Genomic DNA, 24,156 nt, shown 5'->3' with positions numbered 1-24,156 from the left:
ACATTAAGTTAAATGTTAATCAAAAATGATGAAGATGCTCGTGTAGAGACCCTTCAATTGTTCTTACCCATCTAGCCCCATCCCTGTTCCCATTCCAGCACTACACACCCTGTATTCCACCAATCCACAGGCTTTTTACTTCTCTCCTTCCACCCGCCCACCCTCCTCCCTCAATCTGCACCCTCTGTAGTCTAACCTCCTAATTCCATCTAGCTGCCCTTCTCTCTCCACCTCTTTCCTGTATGCTCCCACCAGCAGCAATTTACCATTCCCTGCCCCTATCCCTCCCCACCCCAGCTCCCTCCTTAGCCCCACCAACCAGTTGCTTCTCCCATTATGTTCTGCTGCTTGCAGACTAGCCTCAGTAACCAGAGGCTGTTGCCGTGTGTGTGTGTGTGTGTGTGTGTGTGTGTTTCCCACGAAGGCCTTGTTGGCCAAAAGCTCATTGGATCAACGTCTACTGAATCCAGATTGACAGTGGCTTAGGAGCTGCCTGTCTCTAACACCAGACCAGGTGACATGACCATTTGCTCCAATGTCTTCCTACAAAGTTCATTAATGTGACATCCCAGTAACTAATGGAACATGTTTGGTCCTTTTCTGGTTTGGAGGATGTTTCAAAATTGCCTCTCTCCATGAGTTGGGAAATGTCTTGCTTGCTATATCAAATGGAAATATTCAAGAAGGATTTCCTTTGATGCTATTTGCAAGTGTCACAGCATGCTGTACTGGATTTGATCATGACCAGGTGCAGTATTACAAGCTTCAGAAGTGCCGTATCCAGCTCCCACATCGAGAAAGGGAAGTTGTGACACACAGAATTGTTGGATTTGAAGTCCAGCACACCCCTTTTCATGTTCCACCGTAGTGGTGGGATACTGGATCCTGGCTGGCAGTGACAGTAGTTGTTGCAAACTGCTCTGCCATTGTCTTAGTGTTGCTTCCTGGCAGTGTTTGGACACTCACCTGCTTCAGCACCACTACTGTTAGTAAAGACTGCATTTACCAGAAATCCTCCTGTTGGCTTCTTATACTTTTGTGAAACAAGTGGATGATTGCTGCAGTCCAGGAATGCATGCCATGGCCTATTCTTGGTCTCCTAGATTACGTGTTGAGCTTTGGCTCCCACAACTAGAAAGGCTGTGAGCTTTTCTAGTGTTGGGTGGCAGTTAAATGACTGCAGAGCTGCATCCCTGACCCAGATTGCTGAGCGGCATGAATCACTCCTCAAAAGTACTGGCTGCCTCCAAAGATGACCTGACAACTTCAGAATGGATAAGTTGGTGCATGATAGATCTTAGATTTGATATGGTCCACCCATTCCTGAATGCTACCTCAATACTCAAATGTAGCCAGCTGCCTGAGAAGCATCCATTTACATCTGCTGATCATTCATTTTGGCAGCTTCCTTTCAAGTGTTGCTCTATCTGGTGGGATGTGGTCAATGGAATGAAGGATTGCATGTCTTGTAGAGCAGAAAGAGAGATCAGTAGCAGATGACAGTCCAGTAGCAACATATAAGTGGGAGGGATTCCTGTCTTCTGATATGATATGTGGTGAATTCACTGATGTTCCACTATAGGACGGGAGCCATATTATCAGTAAGGCTTTTCTTTCACCCTGTCTCTCCACAAGAGTGGGGATCCTGCAACGGATGGAGACTTAGTCTTGGGGCTAAATGGTTGCCCCCAGCAGACTTTGTATTTCATTGGCTCTGAAGCAGAACCATTAGATCCACCAGATGGAATAACATTCTCATGGTCTGATGGTTCAAGAGTTATGGTTCGACCTACCCCAAGATACAACTAAATCAGTCAGTGGAGAAAGGAATTATGTCACTTTTCTTACTTTTCAGGAGAGACAAGAAACTGTCTTATTGTTAAACTATTTGACAGATTGCATTGAAAATTTTGGCATTTGTTGTACACTAATAATATATACTGTCAATGAAAATGATTTTCATGTATTCTGAAAAGTATCTTTTCAAAAAAAAAAATTGAAAATTTATAACATAGTTTCTTTCTCCAGTCAACAAGCAAATTTAGCACTTTTGTGAGTATAACACATTCAAAATTATACATTTCTAGTCTAAAACTCAAATTTATTGATTAACTAATGGAAAATTATCTTCAACTGAACCTGAAACCAACTACTTCATAGAATTCGAAGTTCTGGATAGTTCAAAATTTATCATAGTGAGTTATCATTTGTAGTTGTCCAATATCTCCTCATAAAAAATTTCAGCATTTTCTCCATGGATGTACTTAACAGGTTCTAAATATCTTAAATTTTCTTTTTGTTGATTGTAACCTTTTTCCCATCATGTAGCCTTTGCAACCCCATGAAGCAAGTTTAATTTTTGCCACATTAAAGGGGTGACTGATAAAGCTGCGTATAAAAGGGTAGGCAGTCATGACTCCCAGTTTTGTTGCTTCATAATGAAATTCTTTGAACATTGCTGCAGAAAAAAATTGTTTTTCTTGATGAAGCTTCTTGAGATATGCCATTTCCCTAGATTGTACATTTTTTTGTTGGTGAGGCCACCCTGTGTCAAAGTCCATTATGTCTTCACTTTCCACCATAATGACTGTAACTTCAGAAATAATGTTTGCTGTTATTTACACATGCTCTTTAGGGGTGTAAACTTGGTCACATTTCTGTATTTGTCTCTTTAGTGTTTGAAACACATGGTCATAAGGGAGAAATGTGTGACCTCTTTCAGGAAATCTGTGAGTGATTTTTTTTTTTTTTTTTAATTTTTCTCTCAATGCAATACTGGAGTAAGGACTACAGCATTATTTTTATTTTGGCCAGGTGCTCCATCTGAGAACAGGTGTACTTCTGTAACATAATTCAATACATAGTTTTCAATGTAGTGGTACAGTAATGAACACACCTCATTCTCTTTTTCACTTCACCTTCATGATACAAGTGCACTGTGGAATGCGTGGACTTTACATCATAAATACAGAAACAGTTAACCCACAGCTGATGTCAATAGAATATTTCCTGCACAGGGATGTTTGGCAGAGGCAAGTTTTGCATTAAGTTAGTCCAACAATGTCATCCCTGCCTGTACATTCTTGCTGAGTTGTTTTAATGAATTAATAAAATGTTCTGCTAATGAATATCCAACTCAAGTTGTGCAGCTGTCTTACTACTGTCAGAGATACAGGGTGTTTCAAAAATGACCGGTATATTTGAAACGACAATAAAAACTAAATGAGCAGCGATAGAAATACACCGTTTGTTGCAATATGCTTGGGACAACAGTACATTTTCAGGCAGACAAACTTTCGAAATTACAGTAGTTACAATTTTCAACAACAGATGGCGCTGTGGTCTGGGAAACTCTATAGTACGATATTTTCCACATATCCACCATGCGTAGCAATAATATGGCGTAGTCTCTGAATGAAATTACCCGAAACCTTTGACAATGTGTCTGGCGGAATGGCTTCACATGCAGATGAGATGTACTGCTTCAGCTGTTCAATTGTTTCTGGATTCTGGCGGTACACCTGGTCTTTCAAGTGTCCCCACAGAAAGAAGTCACAGGGGTTCATGTCTGGCGAATAGGGAGGCCAATCCACGCTGCCTCCTGTATGTTTCGGATAGCCCAAAGCAATCACACAATCATCGAAATATTCATTCAGGAAATTAAAGACGTCGGCCGTGCGATGTGGCCGGGCACCATCTTGCATAAACCACGAGGTGTTCGCAGTGTCATCTAAGGCAGTTTGTACCACGACAAATTCACGAAGAATGTCCAGATAGCGTGATGCAGTAATCGTTTCGGATCTGAAAGATGGGCCAATGATTCCTTTGGAAGAAATGGCGGCCCAGACCAGTACTTTTTGAGGATGCAGGGACGATGGGACTGCAACATGGGGCTTTTCGGTTCCCCATATGCGCCAGTTCTGTTTATTGACGAAGCCGTCCAGGTAAAAATAAGCTTCGTCAGTAAACCAAATGCTGCCCACATGCATATCGCCGTCATCAATCCTGTGCACTATATCGTTAGCAAATGTCCCTCGCAGCAATGGTAGCGGTGCTGAGGGGTTGCCGCGTTTGAATTTTGTATGGATAGAGGTGTACACTCTGGCGCATGAGACGATATGTGGACGTTGGCGTCATTTGGACCGCAGCTGCAACATGGCGAACGGAAACCCGAGGCCGCTGTTGGATCACCTGCTGCACTAGCTGTGCGTTGCCCTCTGTGGTTGCCGTACGCGGTCGCCCTACCTTTCCAGCATGTTCATCCGTCACGTTCCCAGTCCGTTGAAATTTTTCAAACAGATCCTTTATTGTATCGCTTTTCGGTCCTTTGGTTACATTAAACCTCCGTTGAAAACTTCGTCTTGTTGCAGCAACACTGTGTTCTAGGCGGTGGAATTCCAACACCAGAAAAATCCTCTGTTCTAAGGAATAAACCAAGTTGTCTACAGCACACTTGCACGTTGTGAACAACACACGCTTACAGCAGAAAGACGACGTACAGAATGGCGCACCCACAGACTGCGTTGTCTTCTATATCTTTCACATCACTTGCAGCGCCATCTGTTGTTGAAAATTGTAACTACTGTAATTTCGAAAGTCTGTCCGCCTGAAAATGTACTGTTGTCCCAAGCATATTGCAACAAACGGTGTATTTCTATCGCTGCTCGTTTAGTTTTTATTGCCGTTTCAAATATACCGGTCATTTTTGAAACACCCTGTATGTGGACTTTTTAACTTAGCCTGAAGTTCCTCACATTTGCCACATACATCAATTTGGAGATTCACATTTGGTTCTTTGTAAGGAACATTTTGTGCATGGTTTTCAGATCCAAGGGTGTGTCTAGGTATTTCATTTCCTTCCCACGATAGTGATGTGGGTATCTATCAAATTTATTACATTTTCCAAAAATTTGGTTGTGTATGGCTTTGTTCCACAAAAGTCCTTTGGAATTTGGCCTTTAACTGGTAAATTCCAAATACAAAAAGACGTTTCTGTGATACAGCATGAAGACTGAGAAAAGCACATTTGCAGATGCGGACTCTTCCACCACAGACAATGGCATGGTAAACACATGAATGCCTTTTCTTGATGCTACTGATATCTTTTCTTGGCCAACAATTCGTAATGTCACTTGCCACAACTGACCTTTGTAGATAAATATCTCGATTTTTTTCCATATTTAAAAAGTTTGAAAGTATCTTGATGTGATCACCCTCATTGATATGTTGGAAACATTCCATTCAGCATCTGGAATTTATTAAGTAATGCTGTGGAATTCATGTTATACTGAACTTGTTGAATGGGTAAATGTCAGTACTGATACCTTATCTGCAATCAGCACTGATAGATTTTCCAGGAACTGCTTTCCCACTGCAGTCATTATATGGCAACCTGTGAACTCTAGTTTCCTAGATTCACTTCCTCTTGTGCTCACTTTCATTTCGCTTTTGTTTGGGAGACATTTCAAATGGTGATATTCAATAACTTACAACAATCAACAATAACCATGACACCTCAGGACATTGGACCCAAGTTAGTGTTTCATTACGCACTCTATGCCTGTGTGCTACAAGCCATCACAATCTAGTTTGAAGATGGTGTAGTACAAGCTCACAGACATAGTCTCCTGGTAGCACGCAACATGCAGCGGAGAAAGGAACTAAGTAAATGACTAGATTCCTTTCTTCTCAGGACATAACAAGTCAACCTCATGTTATTGCCACAGGAACAAGTCAAACATAGTTCATTTCATGACACTAAGGTGTGTCATGGTCTGTTTAATACATTTATGTAAAAAAAGTGAAAATTATCAAAAAGTAACTTAATTCCTTTCTCCATTGACTGATTCAATTTTGTTCCTCATTACTGATTCAGAGTACCTACGACATACTACTTTCCTGAAGTTCATGCTAGTAGCATTGCATGCATCATAACCATGAATGCCATGCTATTTAATTTATTTGTGAGATACTGTTTATGGGAGGCCCATGAAAAACTTTTACCCAGTTGCATTCCTAAGAATTTCACAGACCTGCAGAACCTAGTTTTTGTGATGGATATGATTGTCACTTATCTTTGCTGTTTTTGTTTTAAACTGCATTAAATTAGATTTAACATGTTTAATTTTAACCCATTTAGTCTAAAATAGTTATCTAGTTTTCCTAAGGTATTTAAGACAGTTTGAGGAATCTGGTCAGTACATTCATAGTTTCAATGATTACAGATGTGTTATCTCCAAATAAAACGGAGTTGTAGCCATTATTAAGCAGATGATCTGTTATATGAAACGGAAATAGAATGGGACCTAACACTGAACCTTGAAGTACTCAACGTGAATTTTTCTGTCAATGCAAGTCACATCCTTACTGCAGTATTATTTTTATTCTCTGATGTTATAAACTCTATGTCTTTTAACTATATATGATGGTAATATCTGTTCCCGAAAGAACAGTTACTGTAGATGACCATGCAGCTTTGCTAGAAATGAAATGATAATTAAATAGACACCCTAGCTGCAAACAGGCGTTGATGTACTCCATTGGGGACATGTTGAAAATGTTTGCCCCGACCGGGACTCGAACCCGGGATCTCCTGCTTATATGGCAGACACTCTATCCATCTGAGCCACCGCGGGCACAGAGGATAGTGCGTCTGCAGGGACTTACCCCTTGCACGCTCCCCGTGAGATCCACATTCCCAACATGTCCACACCACTACATTCGTAGTGCACCTAATAGATGTTTGCCCATCATACTCAATACTCATGGCAGATTAATCTACCAAGTCCCGTACGAGTTCGGGCATAGCGTGTGCGTTCGCACAATCAGGTCAATGGCCGGGAAGCCATATTTTTATCTATATATGACAGTAATATCTGTTCCCGAAAGAACAGTTACCGTGGATGACCATGCAGCTTTGCTAGAAATGAAATGATAATTAAATAGACACCCTAGCTGCAAACAGGCGTTGATGTACTTCATTGGGGACATGTTGAAAATGTGTGCCCCGACCGGGACTCGAACCCAGGATCTCCTGCTTACATGGCAGACACTCTATCCATCTGAGCCACCGCGGGCACAGAGGATAGTGCGTCTGCAGGGACTTATCCCTTGCACGCTCCCCATGAGATCCACATTCCCAACATGTCCACACCACTACATTCGTAGTGCGCATAATAGATGTTTGCCCATCATACTCATTACTCGTGGCAGATTAATCTACCAAGTCCCGTACGAGTTCGGGCATAGCGTGTGCGTTCGCACAAGAAGGTCAATGGCCGGGAAGCCATATTTTTAACTATATATGATGGTAATATCTGTTCCCGAAAGAACAATTACCGTGGATGACCATGCAGCTTTGCTAGAAATGAAATGATAATTAAATAGACACCCTAGCTGCAAACAGGCGTTGATGTACTTCATTGGGGACATGTTGAAAATGTGTGCCCCGACCGGGGAGCGTGCAAGGGATAAGTCCCTGCAGACGCACTATCCTCTGTGCCCGCGGTGGCTCAGATGGATAGAGTGTCTGCCATGTAAGCAGGAGATCCCGGGTTCGAGTCCTGGTCGGGGCACACATTTTCAACATGTCCCCAATGAAGTACATCAACGCCTGTTTGCAGCTAGGGTGTCTATTTAATTATCATTTCATTTCTAGCAAAGCTGCATGGTCATCCACGGTAACTGTTCTTTCGGGAACAGATATTACCGTCATATATAGTTAAAAATATGGCTTCCCAGCCATTGACCTTCTTGTGTGAACGCACACGCTATGCCCGAACTCGTACGGGACTTGGTAGATTAATCTGCCACGAGTAATGAGTATGATGGGCAAACATCTATTAGGTGCACTACGAATGTAGTGGTGTGGACATGTTGGGAATGTGGATCTCACGGGGAGCGTGCAAGGGATAAGTCCCTGCAGACGCACTATCCTCTGTGCCCGCGGTGGCTCAGATGGATAGAGTGTCTGACATGTAAGCAGGAGATCCTGGGTTCGAGTCCCGGTCGGGGCACACATTTTCAACATGTCCCCAATGAACTACATCAACGCCTGTTTGCAGCTAGGGTGTCTATTTAATTATCATTTCTATGTCTTTTGTTGGTTATGTAGGACCTAAACCATTCTGGTACAGTGCCCCTGATTCCATATTTTTCCAGTTTAGAGAGTAGCAATGGTTCACACTATCAAAGGCCTTTGACAGGTCAAAAAAAATTCCTGTGGAATACAGAAAGTTGTCTAGATAGGAGCTAATTTTGTTTGCAGATTGGTTGACAGCAGATACGTTGCTTTGGTATTTTTGAAGCCCAATTTTTGAAACTGTATTATTTTTTTGGACAAAATTGTGAATGTTTATAATGATATTTTTTCACATATATTTGAAAGTGAAGAAGAAGAAGAAAGTTTGCAGAAATAGTTTCTCATATGTTCTTTCATGCCGTTTTTGAATTGTGGTACTTAAGAGTAACCTGCAAACAACCTTCTTCAGAAGATTGATTAACTGTTGTGGATAGTGCCTGCACAATTATTTTAGACACTTGATTTAGACACTTGGTATTCCATCCCACCTTGCTGATGTTTTACCTTTCAGTGATAGTGTTACATTTTTTATTTCTTTTCCTGTAGTTTTCACAAATTTATTGAAAGGGTAACCTTCAAATTGCTCAATGCCACAGAAATTTAAGTTACCATGTAATTTTTGACATTAATGTTTGATTTTTTTACATTTATAAAGATTGTGAATCATTTGTGAATTATTTGTAAGAATTTATGAGGAACATAATGTAGCTCACATTTTTGTTATTGTTGCTAACTCATACTCAATTCTTATGTCATTGCTTATTAACTTACCTTTTCTGCTTCTACATGTCATAAGCATCCTGGTTTCTTTATAAAACTGTAAGTTTGCTGAGATTCACATCTTTCACACCAGCATTAAAAATTAAAACAAAACACTTTTTAGTGCCATATGTATGCATCAGCAGAACTGTACTGATTTTAAATACATTTCCATGACAATGCATATTTTTGTATTCTTATTCTTGGTTCAATCCCTGCAGTGTGATCCAAGGAGGGCTGTTTGACCATTTTGAAATATTTTGATTTTTTCACACGATTACCATATAATTGAGAAGTTCAAAACAGTTTTTTTTTTTAATTACCTTGCACCATTAGTGATTGGTGGCTATTTTTATTTGTAAATGCATGACAGTCTTTCAATTTGGAGACATTGGCATTAATTTGAATATTGCTGGACTGGGTTAGGTTATAACACTACAATTGACATGATTGCTTTTAGAAAAGTCTCCTCATTGTTAATTACCAAAAATACCCTAAAATCAAAGATAACCAGTCAAAATTTCAGTATCCATTGTGGATGATGAACTGTGACTGTGATTTAAATTGGTGTTTATCTGGCAATATATACGCAACCAGTCACTTTTTTATAATTTTTTATTCTCTGTAAAAACATTGAATGTTTACATGCTGTGAATCAGTGTAAAACCAAGTGTAGCTAACTACTGTGTTTATTTGTGTGCATACTTTAATAATGTATGTTATATGAAGCAGTCTGAAATGAATACCACTAGGTAGTGCACTCACCTGCACTGCATCTAGCTACACTTGGTCCACAACATCTCCATCTGATGATGAGCCTGCAGTGGCTCAAAAACATGTTCATAGTTGAATAAATCATAAAAAAGTGACTGGCTGCATATTTATTACCAGATAAATGCCAACCAGTCAAAATGACCTCAAAAGTTTGGTGTTGAAAATTTAGAAAATCTCCTTCTTAGACCCAAAAATAACAACTGGAGTCTGATTTATCAGAGCATATTTTTTCTCAACTAGATACCATAAACTGCCTGACTTATATAGAGCAAGAGCACTGCAAGAGTTTCCTTAATTCTGTATACATTTTTGAAATTTGAAAATAAAATTTTTTTAAGTTTTGGGCAGGACTGAATGCAAAAATTTGATTTTTGCACATTTTGAACACCTATCTGACAGAAATGTACTGTAAAAATTTGAACTTGATATTTGACTGTGAACAAAATATGAAGTTTTGAAAATAATGAAATAATTCACATTATGCTACAATTGATCCTATGGATGTTGCCTATTTACATGGTTTGCTGTTTGATTGTAGTAAAATTTAGTTGTAACCTATATTTAGTTTACACTGTCACCTTATGTTTATTTAGTATTATTTATTTTAATAATAAAATGATAGACAATAGAAGCTTTTGCTCTAGTGCTGAGTTTAAAAAATTTACCATTTTCATAGGTTTATTCTCGATTAAGTAGCACATTATTACAAGTTCAAAATCATAAAAGTAAAATAATAAACATGCGAAATTTCTCAGTTTTGTGCATGTGTTTATTCCTCAAGACAATTGTGTACAAGAGCTTAGTGGACAGAGTAACAAGCCTGCACAGGAGCCCAGTAGTCAGTGACAAGTGAACTATGTACACCTCTACAGTTGTTGGGTGTGGCATTATTGTACTCTGTTCAGAAACCTCTGTTTGAATGGATGTTCCTACTTTATTGAGAGAGTAGAATATTTTATGTGCTTTTGTAATGAGTGGTGATTTTTAATTAACTATAAGGAAATTTGAAAGACTAGTTGGAATAGAACAAAATGGATGAATAGTGCCCTAACGGACAGATAGTAAGTGAAGTGTGTCATAAAACAGTTTATGGTTCAGTTTCAGAAAATGTTAATGACTTTGATGAAGAAAGACAAACTTTGTTTGGTTATGATTAAGTTCTTCTGTATCATCAGTTTATGAGTATCATGAGAAAAAAATGTATTCTTAAGTACAATCACATTTTTTGAAAAATAAACTGATCTGATCCACTCAAAGTTCATAAAAAGCCACTTATTAAATGTTTGAGGGGAATAAAACTTGAACATTTTTCCTGTTAAGTGTGAGTAAAACAGCTTCTCGAGTGAAACTTAATGTGATTCCTGGAAATTTCCTGTGCCCAAATTGTCACTCAAAAATATTTATCATGAATCTAGAAACAGAATCATATAACCTTGTTAATGACATTTTTATTCCTAATGAGGAAGCTATTAGCAAATTGGACTTTGCTTATTCTAATTTAGAGGTATCTCCTGCTTTGAAAATAAGAAAATTGAGTAGTAGAAAAACAAAATTAGCTGCTGAAAGCAAGGTACAATGAATTTTAGACAAAATTTAAAAAATTTTAGAATCATGTTTTAATAATGCACATATCAACAGTATTTCTAAAAAAGAAGAAAACCTTCCTCCAGAATCATCTGCCACTGTATATTTGAGCTTAATCAAGAAATTGAAAATCAAGTGTTCAGTGACACCTAAAGAGGAAAAAGTTAAAATTTTAAGTTTGCTCTCATGGTCAAGAGAAAAAATAGTTCATGATTTCATATCTGATCATTTGGTCATCAGAGTAACCCAAAAATTAGTGAAAGAGTAAGGCATTCCACCAGTTTTAGGATAGAAGAAAGGAGTAAATATAAGTGAAGAAACAACTGAAAACATCCAGCAGTTTTTTGAAGAAGATGAAACTAGTAGAATGTTCTCAGGTAGCAAAGATAGCAAAAGAGTTTTGCAAATGGAGTTAAAGTAACAAGGCAGAAATTACTAGCACTAGGCTCATCCTGAATGCAAAATTCAAAGGTCAAAATTTTGTGATCTTCACTCTAAATGATGTATTTTGGATGGCTCCTCATGAACACACTCTGTATATGTTTGTTTATATCATCAGAATGTCAAACTGACAACTGTGGGTGCAGAACTCAATGATTTTAACTACAAAGAGTTACTAGAGTTAATGGTCTGTGACACTAGCAATTATGACTGCATAATGCCCTGGTAAAGAAACCACTCTTGAATTGTTTAATGAAATCTGAGAAGGAAATGCCAGACAGTGTTGGCTTCAAACAGTGGGTCACAACTGACAGGACTGAAATGATAAGCAGTTAAATCTCAGGAAGAGTACTTTGAATCTTTAATTGATATCTTAGAAAATCTCAAAAGTCACCACTATTTTCATAAAATCCAAAGTAAGTTTTTGAAGGACAAAAAACTACCAACTTTATGAAACTGAATACCCAGTCCTAGCTAATTCTGCAGAAAACTTTTGGGGTTCGGGATGAAACACAAGTGTACCACTGGGTCAATGACTAGGCAATACTGCAACCATTTCTTCTGTACTTCAAAAATAAGAAAGATGAATTCTGCAGTTATTCAATTTGCATTCTAAGTGACTACTAGGAGCACAACACTTCAGTTGTCCATATATTTCAGAAGTATGTAACAAACTACATAAAAGAAAAGTTTCCCAAGGTTGAAAAGCTCACATACTTTTTGAATGGAAGTGGTACTCAACACAAGAACAAAAAGATTTTTCAAATCTTTGCAAAAACAAAGTAGATTTTGGATTGGAGGCGAAATGGCGGTTTTTGGCTTCTTTCCATGGTAAGAATGCATGTGATGGAACAGGAAGTACAACAAAACATCTAGTGAGTTATCGTAAGTCAGCCTACAAAGTACATCTCTGTCATTCAGTGGAATGACATAGTGGCATGTGTGTATGATAGACAGTGGTGGGTTGGAAAGGCTAAAAAGAATAATTTTGGAAAACAATGATGTTTTTGTGCATTTTTACCACCCTGATGGCCCAAGAACTTCATTCAAGAAATCTACTAGTGACAAATTTTGGATATGAATGAAAAACATGTTAAGGAAACTGTCAGTGCTTGAACTTGCCACAACAACTGCGAGGTCTTATTCTATGTCAGAAAAACTGTCTGAAGAAATAAGTATTCTTAACAACCACCACTAGGATTAGGAAGCACCACATCTCGAAAGAGTGTTAACTGAAAATATTTATTTTAAATTTGTCAAGCTAATGTAAATGTTTAGTTCAGTAATTTTTCAAGTCTTTGCCTATAATTCAGTACCTTAACTTCAATAATAATTGATTACACCCTGCCAATACAGCACATGAATTAGGCAACAGCCATAAGATCAGTTGTAGTGTAATGTGAATTATTTCCTCATTTTCAAAGGTTAATATCTTTGTTCACAGTCAAATATCAGTGTTAAAAATGTTACAGTTCTGTGCTATCATATAGGAGTAGAGAAAGAGCAAAAATCAAAATTTTATATTCAGTCCTACAAGAGATAACTAGCCCCAGACATTTTGTAAAAAAATAAAGATTTTCAAATTTCAAAAACTTATAAAAAATTAAGGAAACCTATGTCAGTGTTCTTGCTCTATATAAGCTATTAGTTTATGATATCTAACTACAAAACAATATATGCTCTGATGAATCACTCCCTAGTTGTTATTTTTGGGTCTTAAAAGTGGATTCCCTAAATTTCCAATACCAAACTTCTGAGGTCATTTTGACTGGTTATTTTAGAATTTCATATACTTTGGGTAATAAACACTATGGTAGATGAGACGTTTCTAAAAACAATCATGTCAATTACAATGGTGTAACAACCCTATGCAGAGATATTCAGATTAATGCTAATGTCTCCAAAATGAAAAACTGTAGTGTGCTTACAAATAAAAATGGTCACCATTCAGTAATGGTACAAGGTAATTAAAATAAAAACTGTTTTGAACTTCTCAATCATAGGGTAATCACATATTTTAAAAAATCAAAATATTTAAAAGTGATCGAGCAACCAACTTAATTTTTATTGGATCACTTTGCTTGGATTGATCTTGTTGCTGATTGCTAATAAAAAAGAAATAGGCAGTATATTAAATTCATATTTCAGAGAAACCGATTCTCATTCTTGTCATTAAATAACACACTCAGCTCAACTGTCACCTAAAAACCTATGGTTTGTCTCCTGGGCTAGGGTCTGTTCATTGAGACTTGTTATTCAGACATAAGGTCATCATCAAATAACTGTGCACTCAATCTAATGACAAACCATTTTAATGTGTCTATCAGGTTGAGGGAAACATATTTATGGTCTACAACATGGGGACAAATGATCATCCCATTGGTGAAATTGGAGTGAAAGTGAATGACAATCAGTACCATGTGGTCCGATTCACAAGGTCAGGAGCTAACTCAACAATTCAAGTTGATGATTACAACATTCAGACTAACCATCCAGCCGGTAAGCATTTATTATTTATATTATTTGATAGTTTTCACATACGGTGTTCTGCTTTGACATCATAATTGCTCGAAAAACATTTTACAGTATATGCAACCAAATGCAATTTAAAATATGTATACATCACAGAAGTAAGTGAATTGAATTATTGTAATTACAAATCCTTATAAATTGTAAAACATAAATCACAGATCAGAAATGAAAGCAGAAATCTCAGCAATGACAGATAAAGTAACATTCTCACTAACCCAACAGGTTTTCTCAGTGCAGACTGGCCCACACATCTTCATCAGGTGCTGTGTTTGGGCTATTATGTGTACCCACTGCCTGGACCGCAACCAGATTGTGAACTATTATTGATCTCATGCTGTTATTTATAGCTGAGTTTGATTCCCAACACCCACTATGCCCAGTGATGCTCTATTGTTGTTTGGAGCTTGCACCGATATTCCATGAAATGCAAATTCTCTCAGAATTTCCAACTTGGTGTATGTGATGGCCAGCAATATTTTAATAAATTGAGTGCCTGACCACAAGCATTAATGAAATTGAAACTGATATCCCTGTTTATTACTTATTTGGATAGACTTCTTAATTACACGGTCCCAGAAACTTGGCATTTGCATCAAGATACTTATCTCATTGTATTTCATCTCACAATTACATTCAAGGCAGTGCTCAGGACAGCTGTTTTCATAGTTGTTTTAGTTGGGTATGTTGCTGATGTTCCTTGCATCTCTCCTTATCTATCCTAATAGCCTGCCTCATGTAAGACATGCTTCATTCACATGGAATGCAATATACACCCCGATTTTGGAGAGCTTGATTATCTTTAATATTACAAAGAATACTTTTTACCTTAGTTGAAAGGAGAAAAATACACTGGATGCCATGTTTCCATAAGAACCTACCAATCATCCTGGATATTGGACAAGCATAAGGTAGATAAGCAATTTGTGGCTTCTCTCCCTCGGTCTCAGTCTCAGCTTCTTTGTCAAGTATTCTTTATTTTGATTACATTGTCCATTCAATTTGATGAGTCGAGTATCCAATCTATTAGAAAACTATTCATAGGTGTTGTAATTCTTTGGCAAGGCTCTTCTTGCATGAAAGTGAGCTCTACTGACCAGAATCATTAGCACAATGTCTTTAAATGACAGATGGAGATGGCACAAGGTGCAAACAGGACCAGATCTAGGGGGTGGCAATTGAAAGGGGTGCCCAATTCATATTCTTAAAGAAAAAAAAAACTTATTTCATGAAGTGCCTAGCATCCAGCACATGTTGATCTAATAATTTGATTTTGAAATGCATCCCTGTTTATTTTTGAACACATTCTAAGTTGATTTCTGAACAAGTCATGAGTTGAATTTTGAATGAGTGCTTAGTGTACATGATGTCTCTGCCAGAAGAATCCTCATCATATTGAGAAATAAAAAACTTTCCCACAGACCAAAGGGAATGGGGCTATATGAGCTGATCCAAATAAACCCGAACGGATCGATGCCAGTTGCTGTTCATTTATGTGATTGATTTGGTGTGTGAATTATAAGTATTGTTATAATTATTAGAGAAGTCCATACATTCAGACTATTGGATTAGAAATAAATCACTAATAGGAATAACAGGTAAGAAAGATCACATATTATCTTCTCATTGATTAATGGAAAATCTCATTTAAAGATGTGAAACAAATACTAACAAAGAGATAGAGAGGCTGGCCAGTACTTACCTCAGCTCAGTACAGCCAATAGATACACAAAAAACAGAACCAAAAATTTTACGTTCCTAGCTTTCGGAACAACTGTTCCTTCATCAGGGAGGAGAGAGGGGAAAGAAAGGGAAGAAGGGAAAGTAGATTCACTTACTCACAACCCAGGTTATGAAGCAACAGGGAAAGGAAAACAGGGAGGGTAGCAAGGATGGAGGCATGGTTGTCAGAGGGAAGCCAAAGATAGTCTACTTTAAGTACTGTGCCAGCTTCAAACCAAAGAGGATGCATACAGAAGTAAAGAGGTATATAGTATAAAGATAAACACAACTATGTAGGATGAAAAGATGCATGAATGGCTAAAGAGGAAAGGGAAAGAGGAGAAGATTGAAGAGTAAATGGGAGTGAGGTTGTTTAACATAGGTTCAGTCCAGGGGGATGGCTGGATGAAAAGATGTGTAGGAGTGCATGTTCCCATCTCCGCAGTTCAGAGGGACTGGTGTTTGGTGGGAGAAGCCAAATGGCATATACAGTGTAGCAGGTTCCTAGGTCCCTAGAATTATGCTGGAGGGCATGCTCCGCTACTGGGTATTGGACATCTCCTAGGTGGACAGTTCGTCTGTGTCCCTTCATGCGCTCAGCCAGTTTAGTTGTTGTCATACCGATGTAAAAGGCTGTGCAGTGCAGGCATGTCAGTTGATAAATGACATGTGTAGTTTCACACGTGGCCCTGCCTTGAATTGTGTATGTTTTAGCAGTAGCGGGGCTGGAGTAGGTGGTTGTGGGGGGATGCATGGGGCAGGTTTTGCTCCGGGTTCAGTTACAGGGGTAGGAACCGCTGGGTAGAGAAGGTAGTCTGGGAATATTGTAGGGTTTAACAAGGATGTTACGGAGGTTAGGGGGTGACGAAAGGCAACTCTGGGTGGTGTGGGGAGAATTTTGTCAAGGGATGATCTCATTTCAGGGGTTGACTTGAGAAAGTCATATCCCTGGCGGAGTAATTTGTTGATGTTTTCGAGGCCAGGATAATATTGGGTGACAAGGGGGATGCTTCTGTATGGTCTGGGGATAGGAACATTGTTGTTGGATGGGGAGGAATGTATTGCTCGGGAGATCTGTTTGTGGACAAGGTCTGCAGGATAGTTGCGGGAGAGGAAAGCACTGGTTAGGTTATCGGTGTAATTGTTGAGGGATTCGTCACTGGAGCAGATACGTTTGCCACGAATACCTAGGCTGTAGGGAAGAGAGCGTTTGATGTGGAATGGATGGAAGCTATCAAAGTGAAGGTACTGTTGTTTGTTTGTGGGTTTGATATGGACACAGGTGTGGATGTGAGCTTCAACAAGATGAAGGTCAACATCCAGGAAGGTGGCTTGGGTTTTTGAGAAGGAATAAAATAAGGAATAAAACCAGAGGGAAGGATGAGAAAGAAAGAAATTGTGTTGGTAATGTTCAATACCAAAGAATAAATAAGAAAAATACGGAAAAAGATGACCAGACCAAGTAAGCATGTCCAGATCAGGGGAAAAGAACACACGTTGCTCAAAAACGTGTTTTATTCCTTGTTTTATTCCTTCTTATGATTACTATTTTAACTTTAGTTATTTAATTTCCCTACCCACCAGTTACCCACTATGTTTCCTAATCCTATACCACATTATTTACATTCATTCCGGAAACATGAATTCACCGTAGCCAAACTGCAATCCCATATACTTTTCCTCCGGTCCTGCTTAACCTTTGGAATTACCCCTAAAGGACTTACCTTAAAAGTTCCCATCTCTGGGTGCAATTCCTCCTTCCACCAGTCTCTCCTGGACTTCCAGAACCTTCAATCCTTAGCCCTTACCCAACTTGTCCTGAATCTCTACACTACTTCATGTAACCACCACTCCCAAAAGCTCCTATCTCTCTTCAAAGTCCTCCACCTCTCATACCCTTGCTTGGAGAACACACTCAGGAACATCATCCTAGAAGCCAGCTGCAAACTTGAGTTCCATGCCACACACCACCTGAGAAAACCATCCACAGTGCTAGTGCAACACCTAAGAATTGGGGTCCCTCTCCCTATCCCGCACGAACACCAATCACAACAGAACCTTCAACAAATCCCCCTCATAGCCAACAATCCTAGCCTAGCCACCCTACTCAATCTCCCCATCCCAGCACATACCCCACACAGACCAAATCTCAACAATAACCACAGTCAAAAGCCACATATCACCAATCCCAATTCAGTTCTAAGCCTCCCATCCAGATTCCTCTCTTCTCCAGAGACATCTGCTCTATCAAAAGGCTTAACCTTTAGCCCCACACCTAAATTCAACCACACTGCCCTGGTTAAAGATCTCCTCTCATTGACCCGGAACCTCAACTGGAAATATCACTTCACTACCCAAACACAGCCCCCAAATACTAGACCCAGTGTTGAACCCTGTCTAGAACAGTTCCGACCGCCTTCTCAAAGGGATCCTCCTCCCCTCCCCCAAAACCATCCCTTGCAGACATTTCAGGAATTCCTCACATCCAGTGTTGCCTCCCAGTCCTTCTTGAAGAACATCCCGACAACCCCCAACATCACCCCAGCTGAATCCCGTGCCATTAAGGAGCTGAAAATAGACCGCTCTATTGTCATCCTCCCGGCGGATAAAGGCTCCACAACTGTCGTACTTGACCGTGTGGAGTATGTGGCAGAAGGACTGCGTCAACTCTCCGACACCTCAACCTACAAAGCTGTTACCCAGGATCCCATTCCCTCCATCCAGACTGAGCTGCAGAAAATCCTAAAAATCCAAGGTCCCTCACAAGGCCTCACAACGGCTTCCATAGACTTACTCACTCCACCTGAGCCACGTACCCCTACCTTCTACCTATTACCCAAAATCCACAAAGAGAACCATCCTGGCCGTGGCAGGCTTCAAAGCCCCAACAGAACGTATCTCAGCTCTGGTAGACCAACACCTCCAACCTATCACCCGCAGGCTCCCATCCTACATCAAAGACACAAACCACTTCCTAGAACGCCTCAAATCCATTCCCACTCCTCTCCCACCTGAAACCTTTCTTGTCACCATAGATGCTACATCCCTTTACACAAACATCCCGCATACCCATGGTCTCTCTGCCCTTGAGCACTACCTCTCCCAACGCCCACCCGAAGATCTTCCAAAAACCTCGTTCCTTATCACACTTACCAACTTCATCCTCACCCATAATTACTTCACTTTTGAAGGCCAGACCTACAAACAAATCAGGGGAACGGCCATGGGAACCAGGATGGCTCCGTCCTATGCCAACCTCTTCATGGGCCGCATGGAGGAGGCTTTCCTGAAGACCCAACAGCTGCTTCCCCTGGCCTGGTATAGGTTTATAGATGACATCTTTGTGGTCTGGAATCATGGTGAAGAAACACTCCTTAATTTCCTCCATAACCTCAACTCCTTTTCAAATCTGAATTTCACCTGGTCCTTCTCCAAACCCCAAGCCACCTTCCTGGATGTTGACCTTCATCTTGTTGAAGCTCACATCCACACCTGTGTCCATATCAAACCCACAAACAAACAACAGTACCTTCACTTTGATAGCTGCCATCCATTCCACATCAAACGCTCCCTTCCCTACAGCCTAGGTATTCGTGGCAAACGTATCTGCTCCAGTGACGAATCCCTCAACAATTACACCAATAACCTAACCAGTGCTTTCCTCTCCCGCAACTATCCTGCAGACCTTGTCCACAAACAGATCTCCCGAGCAATACATTCCTCCCCATCCAACAACAATGTTCCTATCCCCAGACCACACAAAAGCATCCCCCTTGTCACCCAATATTATCCTGGCCTCGAAAACATCAACAAATTACTCTGCCAGGGACATGACTTTCTCAAGTCAATCCCTGAAATGAGATCATCCCTTGACAAAAATCTCCCCACACCACCCAGAGTTGCCTTTCGTCGCCCCCCTAACCTCCGTAACATCCTTGTTAAACCCTACAATATTCCCAGACTACCTTCTCTACCCAGCGGTTCCTACCCCTGTAACTGACCCCGGAGCAAAACCTGCCCCATGCATCCCCCCACAACCACCTATTCCAGCCCCGCTACTGCTAAAACATACACAATTCAAGTCAGGGCCACGTGTGAAACTACATATGTCATTTATCAACTGACATGCCTGCACTGCACAGCCTTTTACATCGGTATGACAACAACTAAACTGGTTGAGCGCATGAAGGGACACAGACGAACTGTCCGCCTAGGAGATGTCCAATACCCAGTAGCGGAGCATGCCCTCCAGCATAATTCTAGGGACCTAGGAACCTGCTACACTGTATGTGCCATTTGGCTTCTCCCACCAAACACCAGTCCCTCTGAACTGCGGAGATGGGAACATGCACTCCTACACATCCTTTCATCCAGCCATCCCCCTGGACTGAATCTATGTTAAACAACCTCACTCCCATTTACTCTTCAATCTTCTCCTCTTTCCCTTTCCTCTTTAGCCATTCATGCATCTTTTCATCCTACATAGTTGTGTTTATCTTTATACTATATACCTCTTTACTTCTGTATGCATCCTCTTTGGTTTGAAGCTGGCACAGTACTTAAAGTAGACTATCTTTGGCTCCCTCTGACAACCATGCCTCCATCCTTGCTACCCTCCCTGTTTTCCTTTCCCTGTTGCTTCATAACCTGGGTTGTGAGTAAGTGAATCTACTTTCCCTTCTTCCCTTTCTTTCCTCTCTCTCCTCCCTGATGAAGGAACATTTGTTCCGAAAGCTAGGAACGTAAAATTTTTGGTTCTGTTTTTTGTGTATCTATCGGCTGTACTGAGCTGAGGTAAGTACTGGCCAGCCCCTCTATTTCTTTGTTAGTATTTGTTTCACATATTATCTTCTCAGTGTATCAAGAAAATGAAATTTTGACAGAAATTTTTTGCCAGGTTGCTGTACTACTAAGGGCCCATTGTACAGTCCCCATTTAGCAGCCACTTATGTTCTGTTCTCAGAATAACATGGAAAACACTTTATATGAACATGTAATAATGTATTACTGGGGAATAAATACGGGACAACTAAACTGGTGATTCTGGTAAGGTTAGTGAAGTTAACCGAAGGGCAGGAAATTACAGAATTAATTATGACAAGATTGTTTGTTAGAATGAGTAAGGAGAAGGAACAGGGACATCACACAAATTACATGGAAGAATATGACGATTCCAAATTTATATAAAAATTTTCTACTATTACTGTCTTTCAATCTCATGCTTGGTAAACTGGAGCATATGAATGAAATGTGAAACTATTTCCTAACATAGAACTTTTTGCTTGTAGTAGGTCTAGTAGCCGTTAGTACATTGTCAATTATATTCTGTCATGTTATTTATGTCAACAAGGTAGATAAAAATGACCACATGTGCCAAAACAGTTGCACTTATTTGGTGCGTGTTACAGTTACTGCCATATAAGGAAGGCCTATTTTGTGTTATCTAGCAGAGAGCAACAAAATAGATGTAATCAAATTGAGAAACCACACCAGTATTGAGTACTATTCATATTAACAGCTTCTTCAGTATTAGACAGCGACATTTTGATTTGTCATATAGCAAAACATTTGACAAACTTTAATAAGAGAATAGATTCTTTCGCACAAAGGAAAGCGCACTCTGTAAATCTGTAGCAAGACTAGACAGAAAAAAATGCTGGGATCTAAGGACTGAAGAAATGTATACTGTCTTTCTTGTCTCTTGTCTTTACTGGTTTTATGTTTCTTATATTTAACTTTGTCACACAAAAGAGAAAGTTATTAACTAACAGGCACTAGAGAGTGCAAATTTTCTGAAGATGGGGGTAGGATGTCAACCTGGCCAACTGGGAGCAGGAGAGTCACCAAAGGACATTTTAATTTTCACTGTCTTGAATATAGGTTTGATGGCTTCATTACAAAATATAAACATTTGAACTCCACAGAGCGAAATACAGTGATGTGTGATAGAAAGATGCTGTGTGAAGAGGTGTGGCACTGCATTTTATCACACTGAAGACCAAATAACATGTCTTATATTTCTCGAACATATATTTTTTATATATCAAACATCTTCAGAAAGATGTGGGCTACATAATGAATGCATTTTTGAAAAATCGATTTTTTAAAATTTTTGGTGTCCTGTCTCAAATGCTCGAGGGGGAGAGGGAGTGCCACTATCAAGTTTTTGCCCTGGTTTGGAAATGTAGTAGATCTGGGGCTGGGTGCGGTGATAAGGGTCAGTGTCAGTAGATATTTTTCTGTAAACTCTAATCCAGTGATCCATCCTTTCTTCTCTAAACTAACGTTTCAAGAAAAGACAGGTCCTGTTTTTCAAGTACCATCTCAAATTTTTTATTACAGTGGATCGAGCTTAATAGTTGCAGGAACTCTTGAAGCAATGTGGCCACACTACAAATGTGTCATCCGTCTACCAATACAGACACATAGGTTTTAACTTGGCAGATTCTAGTGCCTTTGCAGCAAAATGTTCCACATACTGGTTTACCACAACAGGTGATAACTACCCATCGTCATGCCATCCGTTTTTTTTTTTTTTTTTTTTTTTACAATATTTTCCATCAAATAGGAAACAAGTAGATGTCAGAATGTTCCTAAAAAGTTCTGCAAAGCAACTGTCAAACTTTTCTGTGATATGTTCGAAGGCATCAGTAAGTGGAAATCTCATAAAGAGGGATACCACATTGAGGCTGACCATAATATTCATACTCTGGAGCCACAGTTGATGGAGACAGTGCACAAAGACAGTGCAGCTGCAGATGTGGTGTTTTCACTACCCCATATATTTGTTGAGAATGCATTTCAGGCAGGCCCTATAGTCATGGTGGCACTGCTGTTCATGTTTTAAGGCCCTTAATGATGTTTTGGAGCAAGTCTGACTCATTTGGAAGACTCATCACCTTCCTCTCACTTTATCCATAGGACTGACATTTATCTGTCTGAATGCAATGTCATTCAAAAGATTGAAAATCTTTTTATTTTAGTCCACAAAGGACCATAACATTGCTCTTATCAGCTGGCAGATCTACATGTACTTTTTCTCCCACAGACTTCTGCTCATCAGCTCTACCTCAGCGCCAGCACCTTAGTAAATGATCGACAGATTTTGTGGGAAACCTCCCTGACTGCTGCTGGCAGGAGAGAAAAATTAAAGACAGCTTGCAAGTGCAAAAGTCTTCAAGAAGAATAATATTATTACACCATTACATAATTACACTGAGGCATTACAAAATAAAATAAAGACTGTGAAGAAAGAAAATGAGAGATTAATATAAGAAAAAGTGTCAGAATCAATGAAACCGCAGAAATTCATGCGTACTTATGAATGCTGAAAACAGTAACACAGCTATGCAGTGCCATAAAAAAGAATATATATTAATCGGTGGTTCACTGTTAAAAAATGTCATCACAAAATCAATGTACAACCTGTAATTAGAAGCAACAGCTCAGCAAACATTTTTAAAAAAAGACAGAGAAACTGCAAAACAAGTTACCGCAAGAGCTGATTCTGAGCTCAGTCATAAATACAAGGGAGTCTTCATACATGCTGGGACAAGTTAGGTAAAAATCAATAGTGAAACAAAAATTATTAATGAGACAAGAAGCAAGATCTGTTCTGGCAAGAAGTGTTTGTGTAGAACCTAGGCTCTTAATTAATGGTGTTACAAAAATTAGGTTGATGGCTGATCAATATATTTGCAAGATAAACTATGCCATCTGAGAACTGTGTGATCAGCTCAGAGTACTGTTCCTATACCCAAACAAGTTTGTAACTGAAAACTGCCTAGACAGAATGGTGTGCATTTAAAGAGGCTGGGAGGGGTTGTGGGTTAGCAGAGATTGAGACCAGGATGATAACGGGAATGAAGTACATATTGCAAGGTTAACTCCCATCTGTGTAATTCAAGAAAGCTGATGCTGGCTGGAAGGATCTAGATGGCATGGGTCGTAAAGCAGCCACTGAACTCGAGCGTGCCGAGTTTAGCAGCGTGTTCCATCAGTGGGTGGTCAGTTCAGCTCTCAGCCACAGTTCGACAGTAGCAATTCATTCTGGTGGACAGCTGGTCAGTTATCGTGCTGACATACATAACTGTGCAGTGATTGCAGCAGAGTTGCTGTATGACACGGCTGCTTTCACAAGTGGCCCTGCCTCTGGCACGACAGGATAAGCTGGTGATAGAACTGAAGTAGTTTGTGCTGGATGGGAGAATCAGAGGTCTAGCAGCTGAGTTTTCCACAGGTTTTTGGAAAGGGAGTGCAACAGGTGT

The 24,156-nt window shown here is 39.6% G+C and overlaps 1 protein-coding gene and 1 non-coding gene across 6 annotated transcripts in view; one reads left to right on the top strand and one right to left on the bottom strand.

Annotated features, from left to right (window-relative positions):
* The window catches only part of LOC126260117 (neurexin-1a), a 2,420,624-nt gene that overhangs the window by 2,279,306 nt on the left and 117,162 nt on the right, over window positions 1-24,156 (top strand). For all 5 annotated transcript variants that reach the window (XM_049957356.1, XM_049957358.1, XM_049957357.1 and 2 more), the window contains one exon: window positions 13,966-14,137. In XM_049957356.1, coding sequence (XP_049813313.1) covers window positions 13,966-14,137 — 172 coding nt within the window. The remainder of the gene's footprint in view (window positions 1-13,965; window positions 14,138-24,156) is intronic.
* Trnai-uau (transfer RNA isoleucine (anticodon UAU)) lies at window positions 6,562-6,636 on the bottom strand. Its single transcript has one exon. It is a non-coding gene; the product is annotated as a tRNA-Ile (tRNA).

This window comes from Schistocerca nitens, chromosome 5 (assembly GCF_023898315.1).
Source record: "Schistocerca nitens isolate TAMUIC-IGC-003100 chromosome 5, iqSchNite1.1, whole genome shotgun sequence".
NCBI classification, from domain to species: domain Eukaryota; kingdom Metazoa; phylum Arthropoda; class Insecta; order Orthoptera; family Acrididae; genus Schistocerca; species Schistocerca nitens.
Note: the sequence above shows the minus strand (reverse complement) of the source record. Positions and strands in the feature narration are given on the sequence as shown.